A 27,904-nucleotide genomic window follows, 5' to 3' on the forward strand; every position below is an offset into this window, starting at 1 on the left:
TAAAATCAACACACGACGACTGGACACCCCCTAACCAAAATAATTCCCTGTATTGTGCGGGGCTGTGTGAATCATTTAATGGAGGGATTCTTACGGTACCATATATTTACCGTAACAATGCATTCTTTCTGCAGGCGATGTGAATTAATTGTCATTTATGGATTCATTTTAGAATCAAAATGAATTAGTTTGCGAGAAACATTCATTTAGTGGATTCTTTTTGCAATCTTATTGCATTCTCATTGCATTCTTTTTCAGTTTATGAATCATTTTGCAGGGATTAAATTGGAAGTTGGAAGTACAGCATTTTGAGGCACTAGAAATAGACACAGCTTACAGTAAACCCCTGCAAGGTGAGTCTTAGTGTTGCATCATAAATGCTCTCGTTTTAAATCTGAAATACAATACTTCAGATCAGGGGTCTCCGCCTGGTTTTTGTTCCAATTGTACCCTAAATTACTTACTGGTAATTGGACCAATTAAGTGCTTATTAGAAGCTTAATTGCTCCAATTAATTAATTTAGTGTACAGTTAGAACAGAAATCAGGCGGGACACTGGCCCCCCACGACCAGGGTTGAGAACCCTGCTTTAGATAAATGGAATTTCAATATTTGGCTTTTTCTGGTGTGCATGTCAAAAGAAGCACCTGTATAAATGTACCACAGTAAATTTGCATGGTAATTTTGCAAGTTTTCAATACTTCTATTCTACTATGCATTTACCATAGTTTACCATACTTTTCCTTGTGTGTGTGTATATATATATATATATATATATATATATATATATATATATATATATATATATGCTTTAATGGGTTACAAAGCTAACACGTTTCTAAGACATTGCCATGCTTTTACTATGGAGGACTTTTATAAAGGCCCTTTGGTGTCCCAAAATTTTAAATTTCCTCCCATGCATGCATTTAGAATGTAAATAATTTACAATTGCAAAATACATTTAAAAAAAAGCCTGTTGAATAAAAACTGAAATTAAAACAAAGGACTCCTGGAAGCCAGTGCTGAATGTATTAAATGACAAGTTTATTTTTGCACAAAATGTACAAAATAACAAGCAAATGGATGTTTTTATTATTTTTTTTTTATGTTGTTCTTCTCCTGTTATTTTAATATGAAGTTAAAAATCTAAAACCTAAAGACTAGACCCTCTTCCGAATGTCCAAGGCAATGCACGGGTTAGAAAGACAACACAGATTCCATCCAGAATTACTGAACAATAAAAATGAATAGGAACACATTATTTACAGGTCTGTCATGAAAGAGACTTTTACAACATGCCATATATATATACACTATATGTCTCTGCACATATATGTATATATATACACACACATATATATATATAGATATAAAATATATTAGAAGATCCAGTAGAACTCTCCAGGGCTATGGGGACATCCAAGGTACAGTACTGTCATTCCCTATGCTGTTTTCCAGAATAACTCCAACAGTGAGATTCAAAACAGCAAACCACTTTTCAGCTTCTTACTTTGAAAATGTTTTTGTATCTCTACTTCTTTGCTTAACCCCCATGTTTCCATGCTGTGGCCCCCAAACTTACACACTACTTTTATAGTTCAGTGGGATCCCCACTTCCCCTGCTTGGCATGTAACAGTGCATTACCCTTCCTGCTGTGTAGAGGGCGCTGTTCCCGCAGTAAGGTGGCGGTGTGCTGGACACAGCAGGAGGGTTAAGTGGATTCAAACTCCTTCAACTTATATATAAAGGCTAAAGGGCAATCTGCAGTCCGGCTGAAGCCAGCGGCTGCCATTTTGGTGAAGTTGTGTCACTGAGAACAATTGCGAAACAATGAGGGTCTGACGGAAGAGTCTTTGAAACAATGCAATTGACAATAAAGCTTGGAATTGTCACTGTCATTCTATTAGCTGCACTCATTATACACAGTAGATAACCCTGAAGAGAGTACAGTACGAACGCATAACTACTTGGTATTTAGCCTTCACCAACATGGCTGACTTCAGCCTTGCCTGTCCTCACAAGCTTGAGTTTGCCCTCCAATCTTGTATTAATATATTTATATATCAAAAATGCAGTTAGAGTGCAGGTTATCGGCACTGTAACTGCAGCACCTGCAGTGTAGGGTCACAGTCAGAGATCATGAGTCAGAGGAGATGTTTTTATTACTGTACAGTAGCTTGTTAGAAGGTTAAAGTAACAAGAACTTAGGGCGTTATTCCCTTCCAGACCTTATGGAGAATGTGATTGAATGCGGCCATACGGGGGAAATGACAGCACGTCAGGCGTTGTTTGGATTGATCATACCAAGTGAAAGTATCAACACAAATGCCTGGGTTTAGGCAGCCCCACTATAGCCAGGTTATTGCCTACAAAGTCCTGTGATTCAGCAGCGCCGTAGCACTGCACTGTCTCCAGTTACAGCCTCTGTAATTTGTTATTTAATTCAGGCAATGATTCAGCAGTGAGGGAAATGGTCTGAAATTAAAAAGCATTCAATGCAATACTGAACCATGTATTCTACTTTCATTACAGTGAAACAAACCAGATGGCAGCTTTTTCAGTGGGTGCAAAAAATGCACTCCAGCATTACATTGTACTGATGCGGAATCAAATATATGGATTTTTTTTTTTTTTTTTAAAGCTTAAACTTTTATATATCTTTTTTTTTCTTTTTGTTCATATTTAGTTTTTTTCTTACAAAACAAGACACAGAGATGATTTTTTTTTTTTTTGGGGGGGGGGGGGGTTATTATTAACATTAAAATTGTTTTGCATTAATTTATGTAAACAAACACGTCTCTGAGGTTTCGCAGTGGAGATGGCCCCACCCTGCTGCTCGTCTCCAAGCCTCTCCCAGGGACCCCTCCTCCCCCCGTCTCTGTCCCACTCACTGCAGCATGGCTCGGATCTGCTTGGAGGTGCTGTCATCATTTAGATGCCTCGTGGTGTACCTGCACACAAAGGGCAAGTGTCAGATTTCATGCCACTTCATTAGTTACAGGCTTACTCACAATGAGATAATATAGAGACAGGTAGAGGTGAACACACCGAGGCTGAAATCCGAGCTCTGTTCCCTTATAAAAGAAAAAGCTTAGCAAACATACATGACCTCTTGTGATGTCACCGTGAGGTGCCTCAGGTAGGATTTTGTTTAAAGCAGATGACGTCAACTGGACCGATATTTCGAATAAAGCACGGTATAAAAACTCAATATGGCACGGTTGACGTGTGTTTCTTTGTGACGTGCTGTGTGATGAAGCAGACGGAAGCATGCGATCAGATTGGCTTGAAGATCAACAGCAGTCTATAATATTAAAAATATAATATCTCCATTAGGTCCTATTAGTATAACTACACTTATAATTTAGCCAAAAGTGGTGCCTTGCCCTTGGAGTGTCTTTGCCGTTTACAGGGTTAGAAACTCCCACTAGTCCTGCACCCCCAGCCCTGGGTTTCAAAACTACCCTTCTGTAGGTAAATTATTGAAATGATCAGGGGACAGGAGATTGATGTTAAACATTGGGTTCCTCCCTTCTAGCCGCGTGAACTAATAGTCAGCCTAGAGACTCAGGTGTGACTTTTTCATGCTGTGACGTAAAGCGCAATCAGTTCGGATTGCCGCCACCTGGTCATTTCAATAACATACCTGAACAAGGGTGGTTTTGAAATCCCGGACCGGGCGCATGAGTTAAATCATATGTGGATGGCTTGCTAACGCGTACTGACAGCTTCATGTGTTTGCTGTAGTGGACCTTCTCTGCTGCCAGCTGGCCCCGTGCCTGTGTTGTGTCAGTGAGAGTGGACACCCCGCAGATACCTACCTCAAAGCATTCAGCAGCCCTTCTACACTGTTTGAAGGCTGCTCTTTTAACACTTTGATGCAGCCTTTCATCTGGAAACAACAAAGAAAGACAGGGGGTGTAGATTAAAGGTCAGCTCCACTGATCAAACACCACCACAGAGACAGAGAAAACAACACCAGTTACAATTCTAAAACCAGTGAGAATAACGACTTTAATTTACTCACAAGAACCGAAATGAAGTGGCTCAGAGGATTGTTGCTGATTCGGCAGCTCTAAATTGTGCTCATAACGAATGGGTGTAAAAAAATCTTTTGAAAGTCAAGCCCTGTATCCCTCTTTAATTCTTTGGATTAAATAATACAGTACCAAGGATTAAAAAAATAAGTTTAAAGCATGAACGAGAGCAGGGATATCATGCATGCCCGGCATATGCCCGAATGGTTGTGCTTGGATGATGTAAGGGATTGCACGGGGAATTTGAACTTAGAGGGATTTGAACTTGACTGCAAAGGCGAATGCAAGTTTTAAACCCATCCTGGCCCATGTATTATCCTTGCAAAGTTCTTGCATTACACTTGCAAGTCTTGCATGGTCCTAGCATAATACTTGCAGTACGGGGACCCCTGAACAGCAGCTATCCCAGTATGACAGGTAGAGACACTGGGGCTCTTACGTCGATCTTGGAGGTCTTAGCGAAGGCCCCGACAGGGTGCACATGGTCGTACAGGATGATGACTCCCACCATCACCCGCATGCAGAACAGCATGGTGTCTGTGTTAGTGAACCGACACCGGTACTCTCTGAAACACAATCCAGAGCAATGCATGAGCTGGTAGAACTTCACCCGGCTGCATCTTAACATAGTTTCTGCACTGCACCATATCAGTTTCCTATGTGTTTGCATTGGTTTTTACCATGCTTTCGATATGCGTTCACTGGGCTTTGCACCACAGTAAACTTTTATAACACCAGCATCTCTCTATTCACTGTAATCCAATAAAACATTAGCAACAGTGGCATAGCTACTCAATAAAAGGACAACGCATATAATGCAATACAATCCAATACAAGTACAGCTACACTACGGTCATTCTTAATCTAGTGCTTTTCTGTGCTTTTCCATGCAGTCCTATCCCAAGCATGGTTACGGATTATCCTGCACCATAACGAAAAATAGGAGTCTGTTCGAAATTTGGTCGGGCTCAGCTGCACTAATAAAATGCAATTACAATTACAAACTGTTTCAGCTTGCTGCTCAAGTGCAAATAGAAATGTGATAACTGTGTCATTATCAGTCTATAGAGAAGATAGATAAAAAGTGGTGAGTAACTCACGGTGTTTCCAGCATGACCCGGCACACACAGGCCATGGTGCTCAGGCAGTCTGTTGTGTCTTCAATGGGCAGAGTCTTGTTCTGTAGGGGAGAGAATAACACAGTGTTAATATTGCAGGTGTAGAGCCACTATCAATCTGCCCCGATACTTGTTGGTGGGTTGTGTATATATAGTGCACACAGACCAACATCTTTATTGTCTGATGGCTCCTCACCTCGGACACAAATTTGGTGGTGGCGTTGCTCAAGGTTTTCAGCATGGGCGTGGCCTCCGCGTAGAACAGAGACATCCGATTGGCCATCTCGTTGTTGACCTCGTTCTCAGCGTCATGCTGTAAATGAAGAACATGTGATCAGAGAACCCTGGGGTCGGGAGGGGAGGCTGAAGGTCTCAATCACCTTTTAAAATGTCACACTTTTCTTCTTGCACTGTTTCACAGCATAACCTCCTACTGCTGTAAGCAATAGCAGTAGCCGATTTGGCATTGTGCCCCTACAGCTAAACACTACTTTGAAGGGAATGTAAGCAAACTGGACTGTAATCAAGGTCTGGGTTCTTTTAAAGTAGACCATACAGAGTAAGGATGGACATGATTGCAGGACATTAAAGGTTCATTCGATCATTTTTTACCTAAAATTTCAGATTAGTTACAGTGCAGCTAATATGACTACACTATCGCTGTACCGGTTAACTGCATTGCTCCAGTAGCCTTCCGTACCTGTAGGTTGTTTAGCCGATTCCTGCTCAGGGTTCTTCTATAGTAGCTGAAATCATTCTGAATGGCCGGGTTTGTCATCTAAAGCAGAAACACAACGTTTTTAAGAATGAGTTCAGTTTGCGTCAGATTTTTGCACATTTGTTTGTAGTTTGTGAAGCATCGTAGGTGTAGGTGTTGGTAGTGGTACAGTAGTCTTTTCCCTTACAATTAAAAACACACTGTAAGTGCTGTGCTTATGTCAGGGCTTAATTTGTAAACAAAAAGGTACCGGATCAGGGGTCCAGTGCGATCCGGCACAAACGAACCCCTGTTTTATATAAAGAAGGAGCAGAAGGGTTATGGCCGCTAAAGGATCAATATTTCTTGATCAATGCAACTCATCAGACTTTATCATTGGAATAGAGCTGTAGATGACGTGTGTGTGTGTGTGTGTGTGTGTTTTGTGTGTTTTGTTTCAATCACCCAGAAACCAGACAGTAATATGTGGCTGGCATTTTCAGATGGAGGTCAAGGTCAATGTCTTGATCAAGGTCAAGGTGAGGAGGCTACCTTGAGCTCGTCAAAGCTGAGTGTGAAGTGCAGGATCTCAGCGAACTGCTTGGCCAGGGCCTGCTCTCTCTCCAGGTGCTGCATCGGGGCATAGGGGGGGCTCGTGAGCGCCTCCAGCAGGCTGCGCAAGGCGTTCTCTGAAACAGCAAGCAGCAAACATCACAGCTTGAAGCTTTGCAACTCATAGTATTCTGTTCATTACAATTTTAAAACCCAGCTGTATTACAGTGTTATATTCATAGTCGTTTCTTAGTACCGAAGCCAATGTAGTGCCGCTGTAGCATTTCCATTGAAGATCATCAACTGACACCTCAAAACTCAATTCACTTGTGACTTGAGAAGCCAGATTTAAACCCAGGTGAAAGGCTAATCCACTGCACCAAGTCTTCAAGATATGTCTGCCTTGTTTAAGCTCTTTACATGTTACAAAGAAAAGGCTAAATGGGTAATTCTGCTCAGATTTCATTACAGTGTGGTACTGATGCTGCTCACTGTGCCACAGAGTGCTTGAAACAAGCTTCACCATTTTATTCTACACTCAGCAGAGAGCCTTGAAGTGGCTGCCTTGTGAAAACCGAGGCAAGCAGCTCCTAGCAGTCGCCATGGAAACAAGCCAGCAGTACAGGGTGCTCAGAGAGAGGCTGAAGCAGCCGATCCACATACCCAGTCTCAGAGAGAACTCGTAGAAGCGCTTCAGTTTGGCCACTAGGGGACAGACTGCATTCCAGGCCTGTTCTTGCAGCTGAAGGTCACAGGGGTTCTGAATGGCCTGCAATGATACATGACTCGTTTATTCCCTCATTTCATTCATTTATGTATTAATTCATTCATTCGTTTGTTCATACATACATTCATCAAAAGAGATGTTTTATAGAGAGCAAACGGAAGTCTCCATTCATCAAAAAGCATTCAATCAATATGCATTTCAATCTTATTTTATTTAAACCAACTAGATTTTTTTTTTTTTTTTTTTTAATGAAGATCATTTTTGACATTGAAATACAGGCCAGGGAAGCAAAATATTTGATGAATGCATTTGTGATATAAAAAAAAAAAAAAACATTAACTGCTGAGATTACTGATAAAGAATGCTAAAAGAATCTTATTTGAATCAAAAGTTATTTCAGTAAAGTAAATTAAAAAATCTTTCCAAATAACCCTGTAAAAGCCTGAAGGCTACAGTATTAGTATAGTGTTGTACAGTATTAGCGATTGCTGGTTACCTCTCGTATCTCCTGCCCTGCCCCATTATAGGACTGCAGCTCCGCCAGTATCCCATGAGCCACCTCCAGCACGGCGTTCACCTGGTTCCACACTGCAGTCTCTGCCTCAGTCGGCTGGGCATCTAAACGAGAGCGGGCAAACTGCCTGTCAGTCACCCAGCCAGAGGACACTGCAGTCTGAGCACACTGGATTGGATCTGTAATGACTGCTAGAGTTACCCTGCACCCGGGATGAGGAGTGTAGCTGGACAGCCATTTAACTGCACTGCTGGGAACTGAAACTGCAGTTTCGAATGACTGTAACTGTGACACATTTCACTGGTTGAGTTAGCAGTCCAGTCCATGGCAGTATTGATCCCTGTAATCTCAAAACTATAATAGAAACCGGAACTGAAGGTTCCCTAATACTAATCTGGTAATAAAAAAAATTTAAAAAAAGATATTTATAATAGCAGGCATTTTGGCTAGATAGTGAACTTATCCTTTGCTGCTTTGAGCTTCAGACCGATTCAATAATTTTTCTTTTTGAAATGCACTGCCGCTGAAGTTAAACTGCGTTTGTTTTCTGGTAACGCTTTTTCCCTACATGTGCAAAGTCAGGGCACCGGAAAGAAACAGCAGTTTTTTTGTTTTGTTTTTCAATTCCCGATATCCCAGTCTAATCGATCGGCTCTGTCTAACAGCTGTAAGCTATGTGGCTCCTTCCACTAATTTCGATTTGTCAGGTGACTGTGCTGGTGTCCTGACGTGAGAAAAGACCCCCAGATTCCCACACTTCTGGTCTTCCGTATTATTGACTGGTCATTTATTTAAACTTTGTTGTGATGTAACAAACTGCAGTTGCAGTGCACTTGTACAGATTCTGAACTGCAGTTCTCTGAACGCTGCACTGGGGCTCCAGTGATTACAACAACAGCTCAAACGTATATTCAACTTCCAGAAATATAGAGATGTGCACTGTGTAATCAGAGTGGCCACTATATACACAAGCTCCCTTAATACAGTCTTTAGTGTAGAGATTTATAAACATGTTAAAAATCATACAGCTATAGATTATGATTAAACATGGCAAGGCACTTTTCTATAAGGAAGTTATAACATATACATTATTACATGCCTATCACTTCTAACCCTAAAGTTTTACTGATTTGACTGTATTTACTTGATCTTGAACTGCAGTTTCAAGTATGAGTCCAGCAGGAGAGCTGATCTGGGTGTCTAACTCCACTCCATTCAATTTACATTATGTATGGTCTCAGAAGGTAGTTTCTCATACATGGGACAGTGATTGAAGGGTGAGTGTTTTCTGAACAGAAAGAGGGGATGAAAGTGAAGGGATGGGGAGGAGGGGCAGGGGTCCCACATCCACAGAGAGAGCTCCCCTGTGATGTTGGGGGGTTGCAGTCATGAACCCTTGAAGGCTTGGCAGGGTGTAGAACAAACCTGGGGTCTCTTTGGTCATGAAACAGTAACATTAGAAGATACTTAATAGTTGAACTCTTGTGCTGTAATTGAATGTTACCCCACAGTAACATTGTGCCGTTTATTACAGATTATCTAAATCGAATTATGCCATTAGTTGTTGCCCCCCTTGGGTGATTTACTGCCCTCTTGATTTACTTTATAAAGCTCCCTGTTTTTTTTTCCAGTAATTTGGTTAATCCACAATTAGGCCATGTTGAAAGGAAATTGTATATGTACAAACTGCAATTAGAAAATGTGTCCTTTGGGGAAAAATCATCTGTATCTATTAAAACACTCAATAGTGCTTACATTTAGAAATACTAAGGGAAACTAAATACATTGAACGACAAAACAGAAGTATTTTTTAATGTCTTAATGATTGAAAACGTTAGGGGAAGATGTACCTATCCTTTCTGTTGATATGCTAGAAAAGCCTCTCTTTTTTTTTGCTTCAGAAAGAGGAAGAAGAAGCTGGCTTCGTCTGTCTGCAGCACAAGGGTACAAATATATCTCAATCTCATCTCTCCAAAAGTAGTACTGAGAACGTTCTGTCAAAGCCTCGCTGCAGTTTATCTCTGTGCAGAGAAGCACTTTCTCAAATACACATTACAGCTGCATACTGTGTCTCCAGTTTCTGATTGCATGTACTCTGATCACAATTCTCCTGAAGCACATGTTGGGCGTACCTTTAATTTCACAGCCGACCAACTAAGTGTAATAGTTGCTTTTGGCTTATTATACTGCACAGCCACCTTTGCAAAGAAGTGCTCACGTTCCTACTAGTTCCTAATAAAGTGGCCTCGCCCTGTAGGCTCATATGTGTGAGGACAGCAGCTGAGAGAGCTCAGAGCAGACTGAATCATGACAGGGGAAAGCACTACTATGTGGGTGGAGTGATCAAACCAGCCCTTCCTTATTTCATTAGCTCTTCCGTATTTCTCAGCCTGCGTCTCCTTCCTTTAAACAAGTGCAAGTTTACGCACATTATGGAACCCTGCTGAAGGCACATCACAGGGTGCACTATATCAGACCCAGAGCAGTTAGCTGCTTGATCGGAGTCAAGGTGCAGGAATCCAGTGTCTCAATGCCTGCTCTGTCTCACGTATCTTAACAGAACGACAGTAATTATAGAGGATTACAATTACAAATAACCAAGCACGCTCCCACTGTTATTGAGGTCCTGAGCAGGGTTGTGAAAATTGGTTTACTAGGTAACTGTTATCTGTCTTTTCTTCCTAATCTGTTAGCTGTGTGCTTAGGGTACATAAACAGTTGATAAATCAGTGAGCTTAATTCATGCATAATGAATACTAGTGGAGCTTTAAAACAGTGCCCCTTGTAAGCTACCTATATTAGTCTACTAGGTGTCAGGTGTACTGTGTTGGGGTGAAAACCCCTCACATGTAAATATGGGCTTATTTTGGTGAATTGTTTTATGTAAACAGCTTATTTATTCTGTACCGGTATTCGTTTTCATTCACTTCCATATTCTGCGTTATAAATGCACATATTCTTTCCACTGTATTATCTTCATTATATTCAAATGTCTTTACTTTATTTCTTGTATAAATGTTTAACAGCGTTCGTTTTTGTTGTTAAATGGGCATATTAACTGGACCCCGGAAAGGGTTCATTTTGAGCCTTGATTTAAATACCATTTCCATGTGAGAATGTGGCTGGAATTGACAAAACTGTGGGATTGGTTGTCCAGTTAATTCATGAATTATTCAATTTGTTTGAAGTGATGCAGGTGTGCATAACAGGCTGTAACTAGGCTGTATGCTCAGTCTTGTAGAGGCTGGGGCAGGGTAGAAAGGAGCTGAAGCCACAAGTTTAAAATTTAAAATTTACATTGCAAATGGCAACTTTTCTTAAGATTAATTCTATATAGTTTGCTTGAAAGTGATTTATATGGGAATACAGAGAGAGATGGTCCTAAATACATAATCCTGGAGACTGCTTACTACACCTTTCCATTGTAGTAGAATATATATATATATATATATATATATATATATATATATATATATATATATATAAACAATTTTGAGAACCAAGCACCCAGTATTGGTTTGTTCACAAGGACACAAAAACACAACTAACGTAAAGTAGCAGGACATAAATAATGAAGTCTGCAAACAAAAATCAAATAATAATAATAATAATAATAATAATGATAGTCGTAAATAATTTCCATTGTTTTTTAACAAAACCAATGGACAAAAAATAGCTTATACTTTAAAATAAGTGCCATACAGTACTTACATTTGAATTAATTTATACTGACACTTATTTAAAGCGTTCCTGTGCCAGATTCACTATGCAATTGCCCACGGCAAGCTAATACCTATTTTTTTTTCTTGGTAAATGGAAAATATCACAGGTAATTTTTACAGAACTAGCATGGAACAGTTAAGGGGTTTGCAAGAATTCTTACATGACGGGAACAGAACTGGGATGAAACCTTCAGTGAATCTGACCCTAAATTAATCAAATGCAAATAAATGAATAAACATAAAATAAAATAAAAAAATGGAAAATAAAAAATTAAGAAGCCAATGGTCTCACTTTCAAAGTCAAGGAAAAATATTTGGCCATGCTCAAGTTCGGCGCAAGCCAGCACCTTTAGGAGATTTCCCATGGGGCCCTGCAAGAAAAGAAGGGAGAAGCGTGTTGGGTGATGGGATGGAGGCGTGAGGGGGGGTCAGGCAGGTCATGTGATCAGAGGAGGGCGTGATGGTGAGGAGGAGGTGTGGGGGGTGACAGCCAGGGTGGTGGTGCAGACACGGCGACACGGACACAGAGACACATTCCTTCCTCCCCGTTTCTTCCGTTATCCAATTTAAAAGTACAGCGGCCGCTGTATAACAGCCGTAATCTCCCTACTCTGTGGCGTAATTCAATCAGACATAGGACACGCCATGAAGATGCCACTGCGTTAATGCCAAACACTTGAGTGACTTTAATACAAAAACATACAAACCTGAATGTTGCTATAGAACAGGGAAATAACACAGGCACTGTACTTTCCAATTGAATCAACTCCTTAGATAGACCTTGACACTGACAGGGATATGTGCTTCAAACACTGTAGGGGCAGACAATAACGACTAGGAAGCACATGTTGGGCTATTAACCTGCAGTTTCCACAGTAATGATTTGATGACATTAATCTGCAGGCACAAAGTTATTATTATTATTATTATTATTATTATTATTATTATTATTATTATTATTATTATTAATCTTGCCAGTGTCAAAATGTGAAGAATTAAGCTTTGAAATACACAACGCTCTTGTATATTGACGGCCAGCTCATGTTATGGTTTCTGGTTTTGCCGATGACAAGATTGGCTAGATCCTGATAAGCATGCTTAAACCCTGGGGGGGAGAAGGGGTACCAAGGCCTGATTTGCACCACGGGAGAGGAGGCAGAGTGTCTGGAGGACTGCACCACAACATCAATCTGCTGCCTGCTGTCAGCTGCCACCTGCCAGCGACAGACAGACAGACAGACAGAGACTTACTTTCGAAGTCCAGGAAAAAATGAGGACAGTTTTCTAAATCCTTGCCAAGGACCTTAATGAGGTTCCCCATGGCCAGCAAACCTGGGCAGGAGATACAAGACAAACACAATGCAATAGAATACAATGCAATGCAATATAATACAGTGCAATACAATAGAATACAGTGCAATGCAATAGAATACAGTGCAATACAATAGAATACAGTGCAATGCAATAGAATACAGTGCAATGCAATAGGATACAGAGCAATGCGATAGAATACAGTGCAATGCAATAGAATACAGTGCAATACAATAGAATACAGTGCAATGCAATAGGATACAGTGCAATGCAATAGAATACAATGCAGTGCAATAGGATACAGTGCAATGCAATAGAATACAGTGCAATGCAATAGAATACAGTGCAATGCATTGCCGTTCCCACAGATATAGCGCCTTTCAAATAGTGCACAGCAAGCCCTGTAATAAATGATCATAGACCAGCCAGAGCCTGACCTGATATGTGAGTAAGATACAACAGGCCGTACTTTCAAAGCGTTTACTCCAGTCTTTAATTAACTCTTATTTTTTGAGAAGTCAAACTTCTGTTCATTTTGCACAACTAGGAACCCAACAATGTAACCCAGGCCATCTTCAGCACTTTCAAGGTGCTTTGTTTCTCATGTTGTATAACATTAACATGATTTTTTTAAATCTTTTAAATTAAAGTTAATTAAAGAATGGAGGAAACTCTTTGAAAATATGGTCAAATAATCCGGGGCAGATACCAGATTACAGTTGTTTTTTTTCATCCATATAGCCATGGGAAAAGCATGGAAAATTCCATGCAAATTTACTGTGGCAGACTTTTCTAAAGGGACATTGAAGCGACACGCAGCGACCAAACAAGGTGGTGATTCAGTGCTTTACCCTGAACTTCATCTGTTTCACTTTCAACTGCGGTACAGGAAACGCGAGGCACAGGAACGCCACTCTCGCTGTGAGACACAGAATTTCCCTGTGCTCTAAACAGTAAAGAGACTGGACCCCTGCTCTCGTCTGCTAGCAAGCCTAGTTTCCAGTAGCTTTTACACCTTGTGACTTTGCATCGTTTTTCACTTATTATTTTTCATAAATAATAATACAGAGCAACTTGTACAGTTCTCTGCTCCTAACTGTCATTTTCAAGGGGCAGTTTTGAGACATTATTGAAGTTTCAATAGTCCTGAATCAACAAGCCTAGTGACTGTTTACTACATCCTTCCATTCTAGCAAACACAGTGGACCTTACTCGCCACCAATCATCTCTTACCATGTCAGTGACCCATAGCATTGTAGCTGCCCTCATCTCTTAGTGCTGTGCTGCAGCACTGCATTGTAGTACCAGTGTCTCCTTTGTCAGTGAAGATCATTTTGGAGGGTAAACATTATTCTAAAAATAATATTAATAATAACACCCACTGTATTTGACTAAACATAAAATGCATTGCAGTGCTATTTGCACTCGCCTCCTTCCAGCTATTACAGTTTCATCTGGAAATACATTTGGGGGTACTGGATAATTTAATAAGTACGGTACCGCAAAGTGCTGTGAAATGCAGGAAGCGTTATTATAAATGTACGTGTTGATTCGATTCTCGCGGAGTGGAGGGTATCCAGAAAGGAACTCAGTTAAAATGCATTACCTGAGCTCTAATGCTACAAGATATCTCTGGTGCTGTCTCCGTTAACCAAAACAAATAAGAACCGGATTCCTCCACATTGTCTCATGCAGATTCTGAACTGGTCTGTTTTAAACCCAGAGAAGGTTCTATTTTAAACATTTCAGCAGAAGCTTCACATTAAAACTATACTTCCACTATACTTCCAATTTAAACATAAGTAACTATAGTAGCTACACCACCTTACTGAAAGGGGATCTGACACTTCCTAATACTAATTTGAACTACCGGATTTCATGGTGCAGCCAATTAACCTCCTGGCATGAAGGGCTAGCCCTCACTTCACAATACAGGCACATAAACTACATTGACTAGTATTTACTACATGCAAGTCATTTATTCACATAATTTAGTTTTAAGTGTAATGTAGCTACACTGTAGAGTCACATTTTTATGTGAATCCATTTTTTTTCTTTTGTTGTTTTTGAAAAATAGTGATAATAATAATAATAATAATAATAATAATAATAATAATAATAATAATAATAATAATAATAATATAGCTAAGTAAAATGTCAATCGGGTGGTAACGGTGACTATGGGATGCATTCTAGGCAGTTTGACCGAAGTTGTCATTCCAACATTCTAACTGTTCTAAAGTCCACCACAGCTCATAATTAAACATCCGTTTAAACGAGCACTGCTCAGAGATCTCTGTACACCAGACCTAATCAATGTATCACCTGGAAAAAGAAGACTCCTTAACCCGAGGTGAGCTGAACTTGTCTTCTATTTCCTGGTATTTTTTTTATTATCAGAACACACACACACACACACACAACCCCTCATACAAAAGACAGAAATAATTATAATATATATACAGATATATTTTACCGTGGATGCGCCTGTCGTTCAGCTATCTTAGCACTTTGTAATTCTGTATTTCCTGTGTAATGTATATATCCGAACAGGTGGAAATACGGGTCTTCTTGCACCGTTCAGTGAGACTGCTTTTAATTTAGCTTTAGCACTCTTGTCAGCAACCCAGAAAAAGCCGGTCTCACTCGCTGTGCTTCTGTTTTTGTGGAGTCTATTTTTGCAGGGCTTGCGCTGAGCTAGCGAGTGTTTCTTTTTTTGGTTTAAAAAAAAAAAACGTCGTTGTTGTGGACAGTAAGCACCCGCTTCCTGTGTTCAGTTCTGAATCACTTTTTTTTTTTCAAATGTAACGACGTCACATTCAAGTTCCTTAAAAACGAAAATCTAGTTCTCTTTTACTTTGTGTGTGTGTTGTTTTTTTCATTAACATCTTGTGCACTGCATTTTGCAAATAAACGAACTACAATTACTGAGATGTTGGAGATACAAAACACACCATGATAAATACTGTGCACAATTCAGATCGTTTAAAAAACGAGAAAACTCGGAAGGTTCATCGAAACACTTTGTTTAAAATGTTGTGACGTTGGCAATTGTTTATTTCACTTTCCATTATAAAACAAACAAACCCAAAAAAACCAAAAAACAATGTAACTTTATAATACTTACTTTTGTAATTGCAATGGATTTTGTGTGAATGAGCCCGTGCGTAACGAATTATTTCACAATTATTCTTATTACAGTCCAAACGGGAATTCATTCAACTGATCTACATTGGAGGATCGCAATAGCACCAATCTTGAGTTAATGAAAATAGGGCCTTAGGTTATGCAAGTGAAAAATCTACCAGATCATTCAAGTCCATTTTAGTGTATTTCTGTCTGAAAAAAAAAACATGTAAAAAAAGCAAGGACAGGGCCGTTGAAATTATTTAAATGGTGATGGTATTTAGATTATTTAGATAGGTCGTATGGTATGTCCAATTGATCAAGAAACACTTTGTGTTTCACGGATCAACCAATGCCGTTTTCTATTGGGCTGATAGGCAGCGCAGCACGCACAGCAGTTACCTTGCTCTCGAAATCCTCAAGGACCACTTCACTGCGTCAACCAGGGCTGTCCGCTCTTTATAAATCACTGCATCAGCTCCGCACGACCTACAGCCCAGGAGAGAGAGAGAGAGAGAGAGAGAGAGAGAGAGAGAGAGAGAAGAGAGAGAGAGAGAGAGAGAGTGAGTGTGAGACTAAAAATAGAGACAGGTTACAGCTAGAGACAGTCAATCTGAACGCTCACCGGAGAAGCGAGCGGTCTTGCTGGAAGAGGAACATGGATTGACCCTCACGAGCCCTGTGTGAAGAAGCTCAGGGATGGAGAGAGGAAAGGGTGGCCCTGTCACACTTCATGATACCCTTAAGAGATTAATCTGATCCCTTCCCATTGCATTCCCAGTGCATTAACCCTGAAGAAACCATAGCTACCGGAAACATTAACAGAGTGCATTGATTGGATGGCTTTCAACCCTTATAAAAGTTTACCGCAGTAAATTTTCATGGCCATTTTGTATTTTTCCAGTGGTTATACTATGAATTTACCATAGTTGCCAAAGTAGAGACATGGAGAGGCATATTAAAAAAAAAACATGGTTTGCCATGTTTTTAACATGCTTTACCATATCTCTCTGGGCTTCACAATGCTAACCTGTGACGTATCGGTGCAAACCGCGAACACACTACAAAGCTTGCTTTAGTTTTATTATTTATTATTTGTATTTTCTTTTCTTGAAACCCAACTCTGTTACAGTTGATTTTTTTAAGATGAAAGGCGATTTCCATGTCAACCGCAAGCTAAACATATATAGCAGCTCAGTGCTCTTCGTACCACACAAATGTGACCTTTATTTGTCAGTATTCTGTAAACCACAGTTCCTTTTCCACCTACATTTCTTTGCATGTGTTTAACAAGATTAATAGCAGTACCAATGGAAACAGGGCAGCTATAATGAAGCTCCTCCAATGCACCTCAGTAATAACTCTGGAGTCTGGGAGACTGGCCACTGAAGCCACAGTGCAGGTACAGTACCTCTAACCTTTGCTATTGTTTAAGATACTCCAATCACAGAACTTCAAACCGTTTTATCCCCCCAAGTTTTCAAAAAGGGTGACTTTTTCATTCTTGCACGCTGGAAAGCAATGCCAATTGGAAATTGGTTGAATCAAACCAAAGGATTTCTCTTAAATGACTTCTAAGAAAAAGGACCAGGGGCGAGTCTCTCTCTCACGCAGTTACATCTCATCAGTGCTAAACAGGCCCTGTGGGGGCTTTTATCACCATTAAGGAAGTCAATTTTACAAAGTACTCAGGAGCAATAACTTAGCACAGCTCATCAAAGAGACTCCCATCCCAACAAGCACTCTTCTGTCACTGCCTCTCCTTCTCTCCAACTCTCCTCATTTACCCATCTGAAGACATACAATGTGTAAATGGGCTGGTGCTTCTTTGCAGATATCTCCCCTGTCCCCCTCTCCCTCGCACCTCTTTCCATCTCCCCCTCTTTCTCCTCTCCATCTCCCTACTCTCTCCCCTATCCCTCTCTCCCTCACTATCTTTCCCTTCTATCTTTCTCTTTCTCCATATCCCTCTCCTGCTCTCGCTCTCTCCTGTCCCCCTCTCCCTCACACCTCTTTCCATCTCCCCCTCTTTCTCCTCTCCATCTCCCTACTCTCTCCCCTATCCCTCTCTCCCTCACTATCTTTCCCTTCTATCTTTCTCTTTCTCCATATCCCTCTCCTGCTCTCGCTCTCTCCTGTCCCCCTCTTCTTCACCCCTCCTATCTCCCTCTGTCTGCGGCGTGCATTCTGTTTTGAAAGATCGCTCAAGTGATGTTGAGAAGAGCCTGTGTTTCCCCCCTCCCTCCATTCACTCTTTTATCTCAAGCCATCAAAGAAAGTGCCTCTCTGAATTGCTCACAGCATTCGCTGGATGGAGCACCGCACTGGAGGGTTAAATAATCCCACTGCTGCCACCAGTGAAGTGAGAGCAAACACTGCTTCTACACAGGGGGCTTACAGAGCTATCCTGCATCCAAGAAAAGAGTCAAACCATCACTTAGTGATACAACAAAACTAAAACAGCAACCCCACCGAGATTCAATCAATACAGCATATGCCATGTGTCCCTGTTCTACAGTGCTATTCAATGAAACTTCCCACATGCGCTGTAAATATATATATATATATATATATATATATATATATATATATATATATCTTAAGAGCTCATAGAATGCTTAGGCAGCAAGCAATGATGCAATCAGAGGATACCCATCCAATGCACGTGAATTTGAATTGAACTTTTAATTGATCTTAGCGTCTAAATGTTGCCTCTGTAAATCAGTAGACCGATATCCTTAGCATTTTGTGTTTCTTAAGCCTGCTTTAGTCTGTCATGTCCATCTCTGAATTGTAGCAAAGAAATGTAAAAAGAGAGAGAAAGATAAGAATTAACCAGACTGCAGGAAGACACAGCTCTGATGTGCTTGTGCTTGTTTAGCATGCATCATATTTAAACACAGCATCAGTTTTGCTTTATTTTGAAGTGAACCAGTGACTACCGATTTCCCTCGCGGTCAGGAATAATACTGGGGAGTTCAATGGGGCCATACGTGGCTCCAATCCATTGCGATCAGAATTAGGTTAATTTCACAGAGGATTCCGATTTAACGCAACTCATCTCAGCAAACGCGACCCCAAAAGATTAAAACAGCACCAAACTGTGAGCTGAAACAAGACACCAGCGCGAGGATCATTGCAGCAGCTCTCCATTGGGTTTGCGCTTATCGTTTTGGGTCTGCAAGCAAAGACGTAACCGAGGGGGATATTTTCTGAATTCAGCAAATTAACGCAGCAGTTTAGCATTCACGTACAGCGGACTGGAATACAGCTGACAGTGAGTACAGTCCATGTATACACTGGGTGTGACGCTGTCAGGACCAGCTAGACTTGTTAAAGATGCCTTTCAAATGCAATGCTACAGCTTAATTAAAAACATCAGTGCAATTGCATGCAGGAAGAGAATATGTGAGGGTACTAAGTGGGCAAAGCAAACCTGAGTGACGCAGTTATAAAGAGGGTCAGCAGCACTCGAGCGATCTGCAGCTCCTACCTGCTCTGCACACTGCTAGGCAACATCAGGCCACTTGTGCATGAAAATGTGCTATACTAAGAGGAGGAGAGTCGTTACAATAATTGACTTGGAATCAGACCTGACTGCATTTTGCTTTAGAATAGGAAATCTAGGGCAACTAACATCACTTTTTCCAGTGGAGTGAACCCACTGGAAATCCACTGCAGTACTGCGGTACCAAATCATTACCAGACAGCGTGCTACTGTGTGCAATGCTAGTTCCAAATTGTGTAGCCATGGCTGGCAATGCACACTGTTAATGGCTCTATCACAGTTTCTTCCGGGCAGTCCACTGAATTATAGTGGGGTCCTAATGTTGTTTTGAGAGCGCCATATGTAAGCAAAATCAAATGGATAACAAGGTGTGAATTCACCTCTGTTTTCCTTTGCTGAGACAGTGATGTGATCTGATCTCGCTTTAGCCACTTTATACAGTACTGTGTGTTGTTCTTATTCCTTTGACCTTTCCAGATGCCCACATGGAAATCTGTGTGCGACAGTGGAACGAAACATATAGAGTTATGAAGAGCTATCAATATGAACAGCTTTTAAGAACGCAGCGTGCATGGATTCTAAAGCCACCCGTGCTAACTTGAAAAGAATGGCACAGAATCCTAATGAATTCCAATGGGATGCTATATGAATACTAGGAAGGGTGTAACTCAATAGCTTGGCTTAAAGAGTTCATTTAGTTCTGAGTGGTTCAATATTGAGTTTCAATAATGTAACTGCATAATCGTGCAAATTGAGGACTGGGTTTATGCTTGGATATACCCAGTTTACTGTGAAAGTGCAGTTCCATATACTGGCACGTGTCTGAGTATTAGCGATAGGAGTGATATGTGGGTTCTATACTGTACTGTACTATTCTATAGAGCAGGAGGCACCAACAGATTTGAAAGACTCACAATGCTGTCTATGGGGAGGGTAGTCAGCACTGCACAGCGCTCAGTAAATTTGCTAAAAGAAACCCAGAACCCTTTTTTTTCTCTCCACTTGCTGCAGTCCTATTTTGCTTTTAGAAAGCGTTTTTCATGCCTAATCTGATGACAAAGATATTAGGTCTGCTACAGGATGTGGAAATAGAAACACGACACACCAAATCTATAGGGGGCCATGGGGATTTTCTGAGGAGCAATACCGTAGGAGGGTTAATGTAAAGCCTGCATATATACTGTGTAATGTATATAATCTGTGCATTCAGGCAGTGTAAGAGAAACCCAGTACTGCAGCTGTACTCCCATTGCACCTGCTTACAGTGCATTAAAAGAGACAGGCTCCAGCGTAGCCTGACACTTAACAGTTCAAGATCCGGCATCATAAAAAAGCCATTAAAAGAAATAACCCAATCTATTATATAATATATTCTCTTCCTCTGGGCCCCACCCGTTTTTTGCAAAGCATTGCAAATCAAGGGCATTATGGCTGGGATCATTTTCCTAATACGGTTCCGCCAACCCTCCATCAATCTAAAAGTCTTTTGACAGAGAACATTCTAAATTGTGAATTCTGAATTCTGCATTCCTAATTCCGCTCTCTTCGCTGCAGATTTCCAAAGGTAAGCTAGTCTCAAGGTTACGAGAGACACGGTTGGTAACAGAGCCCCCGGCCCCCCCCTTCAGATGTGCCTTTGACTGGAGCATCAGTGTCACCATCGATATGCAACCAATAGAGTGACATTAACGCATGGTTGCAAAATAAAGAAACCATCAATGGACAATCTGGTCAAATCCAAGGGTGCCACATCACTGACATCCAGAGAAAAAAAAAACTGCAGTCAACAAGAATGTCATGAGGGACATCTTATTGACTGATATTTTCAGCTTTCTACAGAACAGCGTGTATTTGTAATAACTGTCCCTCTCTTACTATCTGTTCAGCAATCTGTTCAGTCTGTTCCTCCATGCATATTCGGACAAACAGAAGGACAGGAAGTAGACAGAAAGACTTACAGATTTCCAGAGCTCACATCATCAAAAACAACCAATAAGAAGCCGTTCTTAAAAAATTCCAAAAGGGAGTGTCCTAGCAACAGAACCCCAGATGCATGTTCAATCAAATATAACCCTCCAACCCCACTGGATAGATTATGTAATATATTCTATTAGACATCCTTGATTTAGGGACTTGGAGGGGGTAGCAACAGAAATTAGGGGCTACGCTGTGACCGTCTCCACCCCCCTCCAAAAACATTTGCTCTTCACCTGCGAGCCCCCAGTTTAATCTGATCGCTGGGTATGCAAATGCTTGATACATGTTCTCGATGACTGCCAGACCCTTATAAACCCTCTGAACTGCAGGGATTACAGATGAAAACATGTGAGAAATATGATGGGATTAATCCCTAAGGCTTGCTTTCTTGCCAGCCAGCTTGCTGCACCCACTCTGCTTGTTCACACAATGCAGAACCTTTATATTCACTGGGTAGATGCTGAATCTTACACCCTCAGCCATGGTGCTGCTGACTGTATCACCCAGCCCTCCTCTCTGATTCTTTCAATCTCGCTGCTGTTTAAACTTCATGCAGCAAGGTGTTTATATCATTCATTCATTCATTCATTCATTCAGCTGTTCAGGGATTTGCACCCAGTAGCTGCTAGCGTTTCTTTTTTCAGGGTGCCCTATTGTTTTCATGTCACTGCATGGTAAAATCACACTCATGCACACCCACACACACACATGCATTGATTTACACACGTATTACACACACACACATTGGCGTGCATATCCATACATGGCTTGCCATAGTGTAACACGATTGTACTGTAATGTCCTGTATTTCGATATGTTTCAATGTAAGCTAAAGCAATACGTGTGCTCTAAGCTTAAAAAAATATAAACTCAAAAAACAAATGTGTTCATTGAATTATTGCAATATCACGTTTAAGGAAAAGAGACACAGTATTCATACACAACTGGTAAAGCAGTGTCTTAAAATTGCATTCTGCAGAAATTAGCTAGATAGCCACTTAATCAATTGCTGCATTTGTTGAGCATTTGTATAAGGCACCATACCAGTATATCTTAAATCAATGACTAAAATGTGACCTTTCCAAAAGATAAAAGGCTTGTGTTACTGATCCCAGCATCTATATTTATTAAAAATCAAATGCAAACGATGGCTAGAAAGAATATGCAACACTGGCTTTTCAGATCAAGGGATGCATCTGAAGAATACGCAAAGAATACAGCCTCAGTTTTCATTCTGCTGCTTTCAGCCTCTCCCCCTGTAGCCTGGATGCATGCACACAAGACACCCCTGTGCGAATGCTTGTGCTTATTGCTTCCGATGAGAATGCTACCACATCTTCAGCAACCCTCCCCAGCACACTACAGCCAGCCACCCTCATCCAAGAGCCATCAGCAAACAGCAGAGCAAAATCCAGGAGCAAAACAAAGCATCTAGACCCAAACGCCCACACGAAGAACGAATGAATGAATGGACACAAGAAAGAAAGAAAGAAAGAAAGAAAGAAAGAAAGAAAGAAAGAAAGAAAGAAATGCATTCATGTGTTGTTTTTGGTACTCACAGACGAATTTGTGCTCGCTCAAAAAACAGATTCCCTATTCCTCAGTCCTCTTCTATGGGTATAAGACTTGCTGTATTTATTATTGTTTGCACCGGGTGGAAAAATAAAAGGAATGGGGGGAAAAAAAGGAGAGAAACCTCGACCTGTTTATCCAAGTGACCCAGATTGAGTAGATTACCCAAAGGCTGCTCCTGCTAGCTCACACACCGTCTCTCTCTCTCTCTCTCCCTCTCTCTGTGACTCTCTCTGCTCAAGACAGTCCTAACCCAACAGCTGCCGTGTTGTGTGAAATAAAATGCAGTGTTCTTCTTCCTCTCACAAAGCCCCCACCCCCACGAATAACAACTGACGTCTCAAATGAGGCTGCTGGGGACGGGGGACGTGCGGGGGGGGCGGGGTTAACCCTTGCACTGCTGGCTGGCTCCAGCTCATAAATATCAGCAGGTGTCTGTATGCAGTAGGATGAGGTGTGAGTGTAGCCTGTAGCTGTTACTAGAGGGAATGGCTGGCAGTGGGGGCTGTCTTTTGTTTTAACAGAATGGCCTCAATCGAAGTCAAGAGGTAATCTTTCTTTTAGTCATTGGGCTAGTTGATCAGCCTCAGCACAGGAATGGCCTGGCCGCCCCGCTACAAGTTGCCAGCGGCTTTCATTAGTCAGTTCCTGTTCAAACTTCTTTTATTTTATTGCGTGACGGCGGACCAGACTAAGCGATTAAACAAATATGTTTTCTTTTAATTAATCATGGTTTAGATAGCCTGACTAAATGTGTTTTTTTTTAGCAATTATTACCTAACTTCTAAAAGAAAAAAAAAACGCATCCATTAGCTGAAATGTTTTACTTTCTCATGCTGAACAATTACACTGTAAGCCTGTACTGAAAAGAATGGTCACAAATTCACCATGTGTCAGAGTAACAGCTACTCTGCTGAAATTCATACAGTTTTTTTTATTTATGTTAAAGTGCTGTCCTTTTGTTTTGGTATTGACCCCTGGGGGGGGGGTGTTTAGGATAAGAGGGGTGTTGGAGAGGTGTTAGGTGGGGGGTGTTGGGGGGGGGGAGGGTTCTGTGTAGAGAACTGTTTGGAGGGTTGCTTAGACTGTCTTGTATATTTCAATGCAATGTAATTAAATACCCCTTCCCATATATTTTGTATATTATAATAATCATTGAATGCCTGAATGATGTACGTTTGCCTGCTTTTTCTTCCACTTGATTTGACCGTCAGTCACTTCCAGTAACCTCTCAGTGGATACAGTGGTGGCGCTGAGTGAAAAGTAGTCTTACATGATCAGTGATTCAAATGTAATTGCGCATGAACTAACACACAGTTTCCTATTGAATTTGCGCGCGGTAAGCACTGACTCCCGACCCCTTCCACACTTACTCACACTAAAGCCTGTGGTTACCTGCTGTACAAAAAAATATATATATACTTTGACAGTGTATTTAACGGTTCCGGCAGCTGTCTGAATATATTCGGGTGTCTGTGAAAAATAAACAAAAGAAGAAGAAAAAAAAAAAACACTCAAACAAACTAAAAGCATCAGAGGGATGTTCGATTTGACGGCTGTACGTGAGGCGCTGGCAACCCCAGCATAAAAAGGGGAAAGAGTCCACACACACTCATACTGTCCATAGGAGACCTACTCACTTTGTTACAGTACGGTTTCCGTTTGTGTTACAGTAAGTTTGCTGTATAACTTTTATTTGTACAGGGTTTAAATAAGGAAACAGGATAATGGGCCCTATTTAAAAAGTGTTAATGACAATTTACAGTAGATAGCTTTGAGAATTTAGCTCTTTAAGTTTGAAGGACTTTTTGTTTTAGTGTTTACAAATGTTCTCTTCTACACTAAAAGAAACTGAATAAATTAAATGATAAACATTCTGACTAGATACGTTTCGACTCGGTGTCTTCATTCAGTGTTTAATGATAGTTAGGGATGGTTCTCAGGTTAAACGGTGCTTTGGAAAATGAGAATGAATCACGCAGAGACTTTGAGGAGAAGGGAGGTGGACAAACATATTAATAAACCTCGAGAAGTCCTTTAAGAAGCTTTGCCATAATAGTTAGTAAGCATGTGACAAATAATGATAACCAGAAACGACAACACAGAATCACAGAGAACGCTCTAAACAGGATATTAAACAGGTAAGGAATTCAATATTAGGACAGTGTACTTTAGCTGAGGTGTCATATCCTATTTAACTGCCAGAGGAAGGCAGGAACACTCTTCAACATTGAGATGATCAAGCATGGATCATTACAGCTGATCTGATAGGAGTTCAGAAGGTCATTGTATTGTAAGTGGTGTCATGCTTTCTCTGATTGTGGCGCACTGTTTTTACCAGATCTCCTTGGAAATGGACTTGATAATCTCAAGTCTTTTTTTTTTTTTGTTATCCTCGTTAAATAAATAAACGCTGCTGAATAGAATAGGAAAGGGCTTGGCTCATTCACAACTCTGAACGTTCCCACCCCTCCCCCAGTCCCTGCCAAAACAAAGGGAGGAGACCCCCTCCCGCCGGCCCGCCCCCCCCCCCCATGCACAAACAGGGGCAAGACCACCAAACGTCCCCACGTGCTGCTAGATCTGTTTAAATAACGTACCTGCAATTTTTCTTAGAACTTTAAAGTCTGTTTCAAAGCTCTTTTCAAAATGGCCGCTCTAGTGCACTGATAGTGTCAGGATTGTTGCCCACATTGTCATGGTAACACAGCGATAACGATCCGTGATGCGGCACGGAACAGAAAAGCCAGAGCACTTGTTGTTGTGGTTTTTTTAAAATTTTAAATCACTCTTCCTGCAGTGATTTAGAGGACAGATCTCAAACCCTGTGCACTAGAACGGCCATTTTGAAAAGAGCTTTTCAAGTAATAAGCGTAAGAAGTTGTCAGGATATGTTAACAATGAATTACAGGTTCAGTATTTCAACAGTTGTAGCAACACGTGGGGACGTTATAACGCTATATTTTTTGGAACCCGCTGCTTACTTTTTAAGCTTCCCTCCAGTAATAAAGTTCAGAGATGAAGGAAGAAACTCAAACAGTGTGTGTAGAATCAATACAAAGACCTCGATATAGTGCTGTAGGTATTGTAGCCATAACTATAAGGCACCCAATAGTGGTTTATTCATACTGAAACAAACTTTGTACATTCAACAGCAGTTTCATACAGCATTTCAATATAAAGTGCTGATGTTTTCAGAATAGGCTGTTGTGGTAATAATATTGTTTTGGATACTAAGTGAGTGCAAGTTCTTATAAGATTTACCCTGAGTGTTTTCACGTGATGGATGATACAACAAAGATGTTTAAAGACACCCATTTTATTTTTAAAATAAACAAATTAAACTCTTTGACAAGTTTTTTCTTTGACTACTAAGAAAAGCTCCCGGTCAAAATATTTGTCAAAGATTTTTGACTAGCTTCTTTCAGTTAAACAAACTGCCGACCCCAGGGAGAGTCAATGCACCTATTTGTTGTCTTCTCGTTAACATCACAAGCCTGTTGGTGATGGTCTGTTTGTTCAGAAGACTGACCTCTGACCCTGTTAGGGGAAGTTGACAACACTTCAGGCTAAGCACACTTCCTCCTTGTACTGAGGTGATCACCTGACCCATAATCCAAGCCCCAGTGCGTCCAGCTCTTCTCCTTCTGTCTTTTTCAAAGATGTTTTACAGAAGTACAGTAACAGTTTGTCAGAAGTAATCCTAAAAACGGAAGATTATTTCAACTTTGACACAATACCAAGAAGATACTGTGGTGCCAGACTGCAGTTTCCGTTCTGTTTGCATGTGAAATAAACACTTTTGAATCTCCCTTCAAGAACTGTGTGTTCCTTTGGTGAAAAAACATGTTGCAGAACATGACTTTCAACACTGTAGAAAACTAGGTGTTGTTTAATTTGTCGTTTGATATTAGAACATTTCCAAGTTCTAATTCAATAGCAATAATTTGGTGCTAGTATTCGTATACATTTGTGAATTGTTATGTAATGGAAGTGGACCGGTAATCGGTATTATAAGGTTCTGGAAAGAAGATAGGTAGAAATCTCAAACGTCTTATCTCTAAGAACAGATCGTACAACAGAGTGCAACCGTTAACTTGTCCCCCTGCAACACTCTGCCCCGATTCATTAGGGGTGGTGTTGCAGAGGGGGCAGCTTTATGGTTACACTCTGGTGTACCAGATGTTAGAGAGTTATTAAAATATAATGATATATAAACAATAGTATGATTTCTAAGTAAACAATATTTCAAGCTCAATCCTCACATGAATTAATAGTAAATAAGCATTTTATTTATCATCACCAACAGGAGAAAGTATCAAATGCATCCTGAAGTCATTTTTGCTTCATATGAATTCAACAGGAAAAATGTTCACAAATAATTATATTTGAATTGTGCGGCATTTATTTTAACAAAGCAAAGATTCATAAATCTAAACGCTCTCTCTTAGCAAACAAACACATACCAAAGGAATCTGCTTCTGTTAAAGAAAAAAACACTTCTTTCAGTCTTGTGACTGTCTTTCTACCACAGAAACAGGGCTTGAGCAAGTACCATCCTGTTTTGAATTCACTCGACTACAGTCTGACCCAACTGAACTACTTGGTGTGGTGCAGCTTAACAGAATATAACATTCACCATTAGAGAGAAATTTACTCTATTTTCTTTTTTTAAATAAATACCTTTTCTGATGTCTGGCGAGGAGGGATTGCTTGCAGTTGTCTTGTCAAAAAAAAAAGGCTAATGAGCACTTGAAATGAAGAAGTTCCTCTTTCATTTTCAGTGGCTGCTCTGTTGCTGTTGAACGGGTTTCAATATGCCATGCGCGCGCACACACACACACACACACACACACACTCTTTCGTACTGGTATCTTTCTGTGCACATTATGTTCCCTGTCGTTGATGATATTTGGTTCAGCTGGGGATCTAACAGTGTTGTATTGGCCCTGACGCTCCCAGGGGTTGGTTGGGGTTAAACAAACTCTATAGCGCCCCCTTACTGGCCAGGTGTCTGGTGAGCTCAATCAAACACCTGCTGG

General features: G+C 40.7%; 1 protein-coding gene across 5 annotated transcripts; it reads right to left on the bottom strand.

The window, feature by feature from the left end:
* Positions 1-2,579: 2,579 nt before the first annotated feature.
* Positions 2,580-27,656, bottom strand: LOC117413311 (CYFIP-related Rac1 interactor A-like). 5 transcript variants are annotated; one of them, XM_059000055.1, is made up of 12 exons: positions 27,546-27,656; positions 16,208-16,294; positions 11,661-11,739; positions 7,629-7,750; positions 7,069-7,174; positions 6,406-6,542; positions 5,857-5,934; positions 5,353-5,469; positions 5,139-5,218; positions 4,478-4,604; positions 3,823-3,893; positions 2,580-2,952 (listed from the first exon to the last, which is right to left on the bottom strand). In XM_059000055.1, exons 3-12 carry the CDS (start codon positions 11,731-11,733, stop codon positions 2,889-2,891), a joined length of 975 nt encoding a protein of 324 aa, XP_058856038.1. In that variant the 5' UTR covers positions 11,734-11,739; positions 16,208-16,294; positions 27,546-27,656; the 3' UTR covers positions 2,580-2,888. The 5 variants fall into 5 exon arrangements, with proteins under 5 accessions (XP_058856038.1, XP_058856037.1, XP_058856039.1 ...); XM_059000054.1 differs by lacking the exon at positions 27,546-27,656 and adding an exon at positions 22,850-23,143; XM_059000056.1 differs by lacking the exons at positions 11,661-11,739; positions 27,546-27,656 and adding exons at positions 12,620-12,700; positions 22,850-23,143.
* Between the last annotated feature and the right edge of the window lie 248 nt (positions 27,657-27,904).

Source organism: Acipenser ruthenus, chromosome 25, assembly GCF_902713425.1.
Source record: "Acipenser ruthenus chromosome 25, fAciRut3.2 maternal haplotype, whole genome shotgun sequence".
Taxonomy (NCBI): Eukaryota; Metazoa; Chordata; class Actinopteri; order Acipenseriformes; family Acipenseridae; genus Acipenser; species Acipenser ruthenus.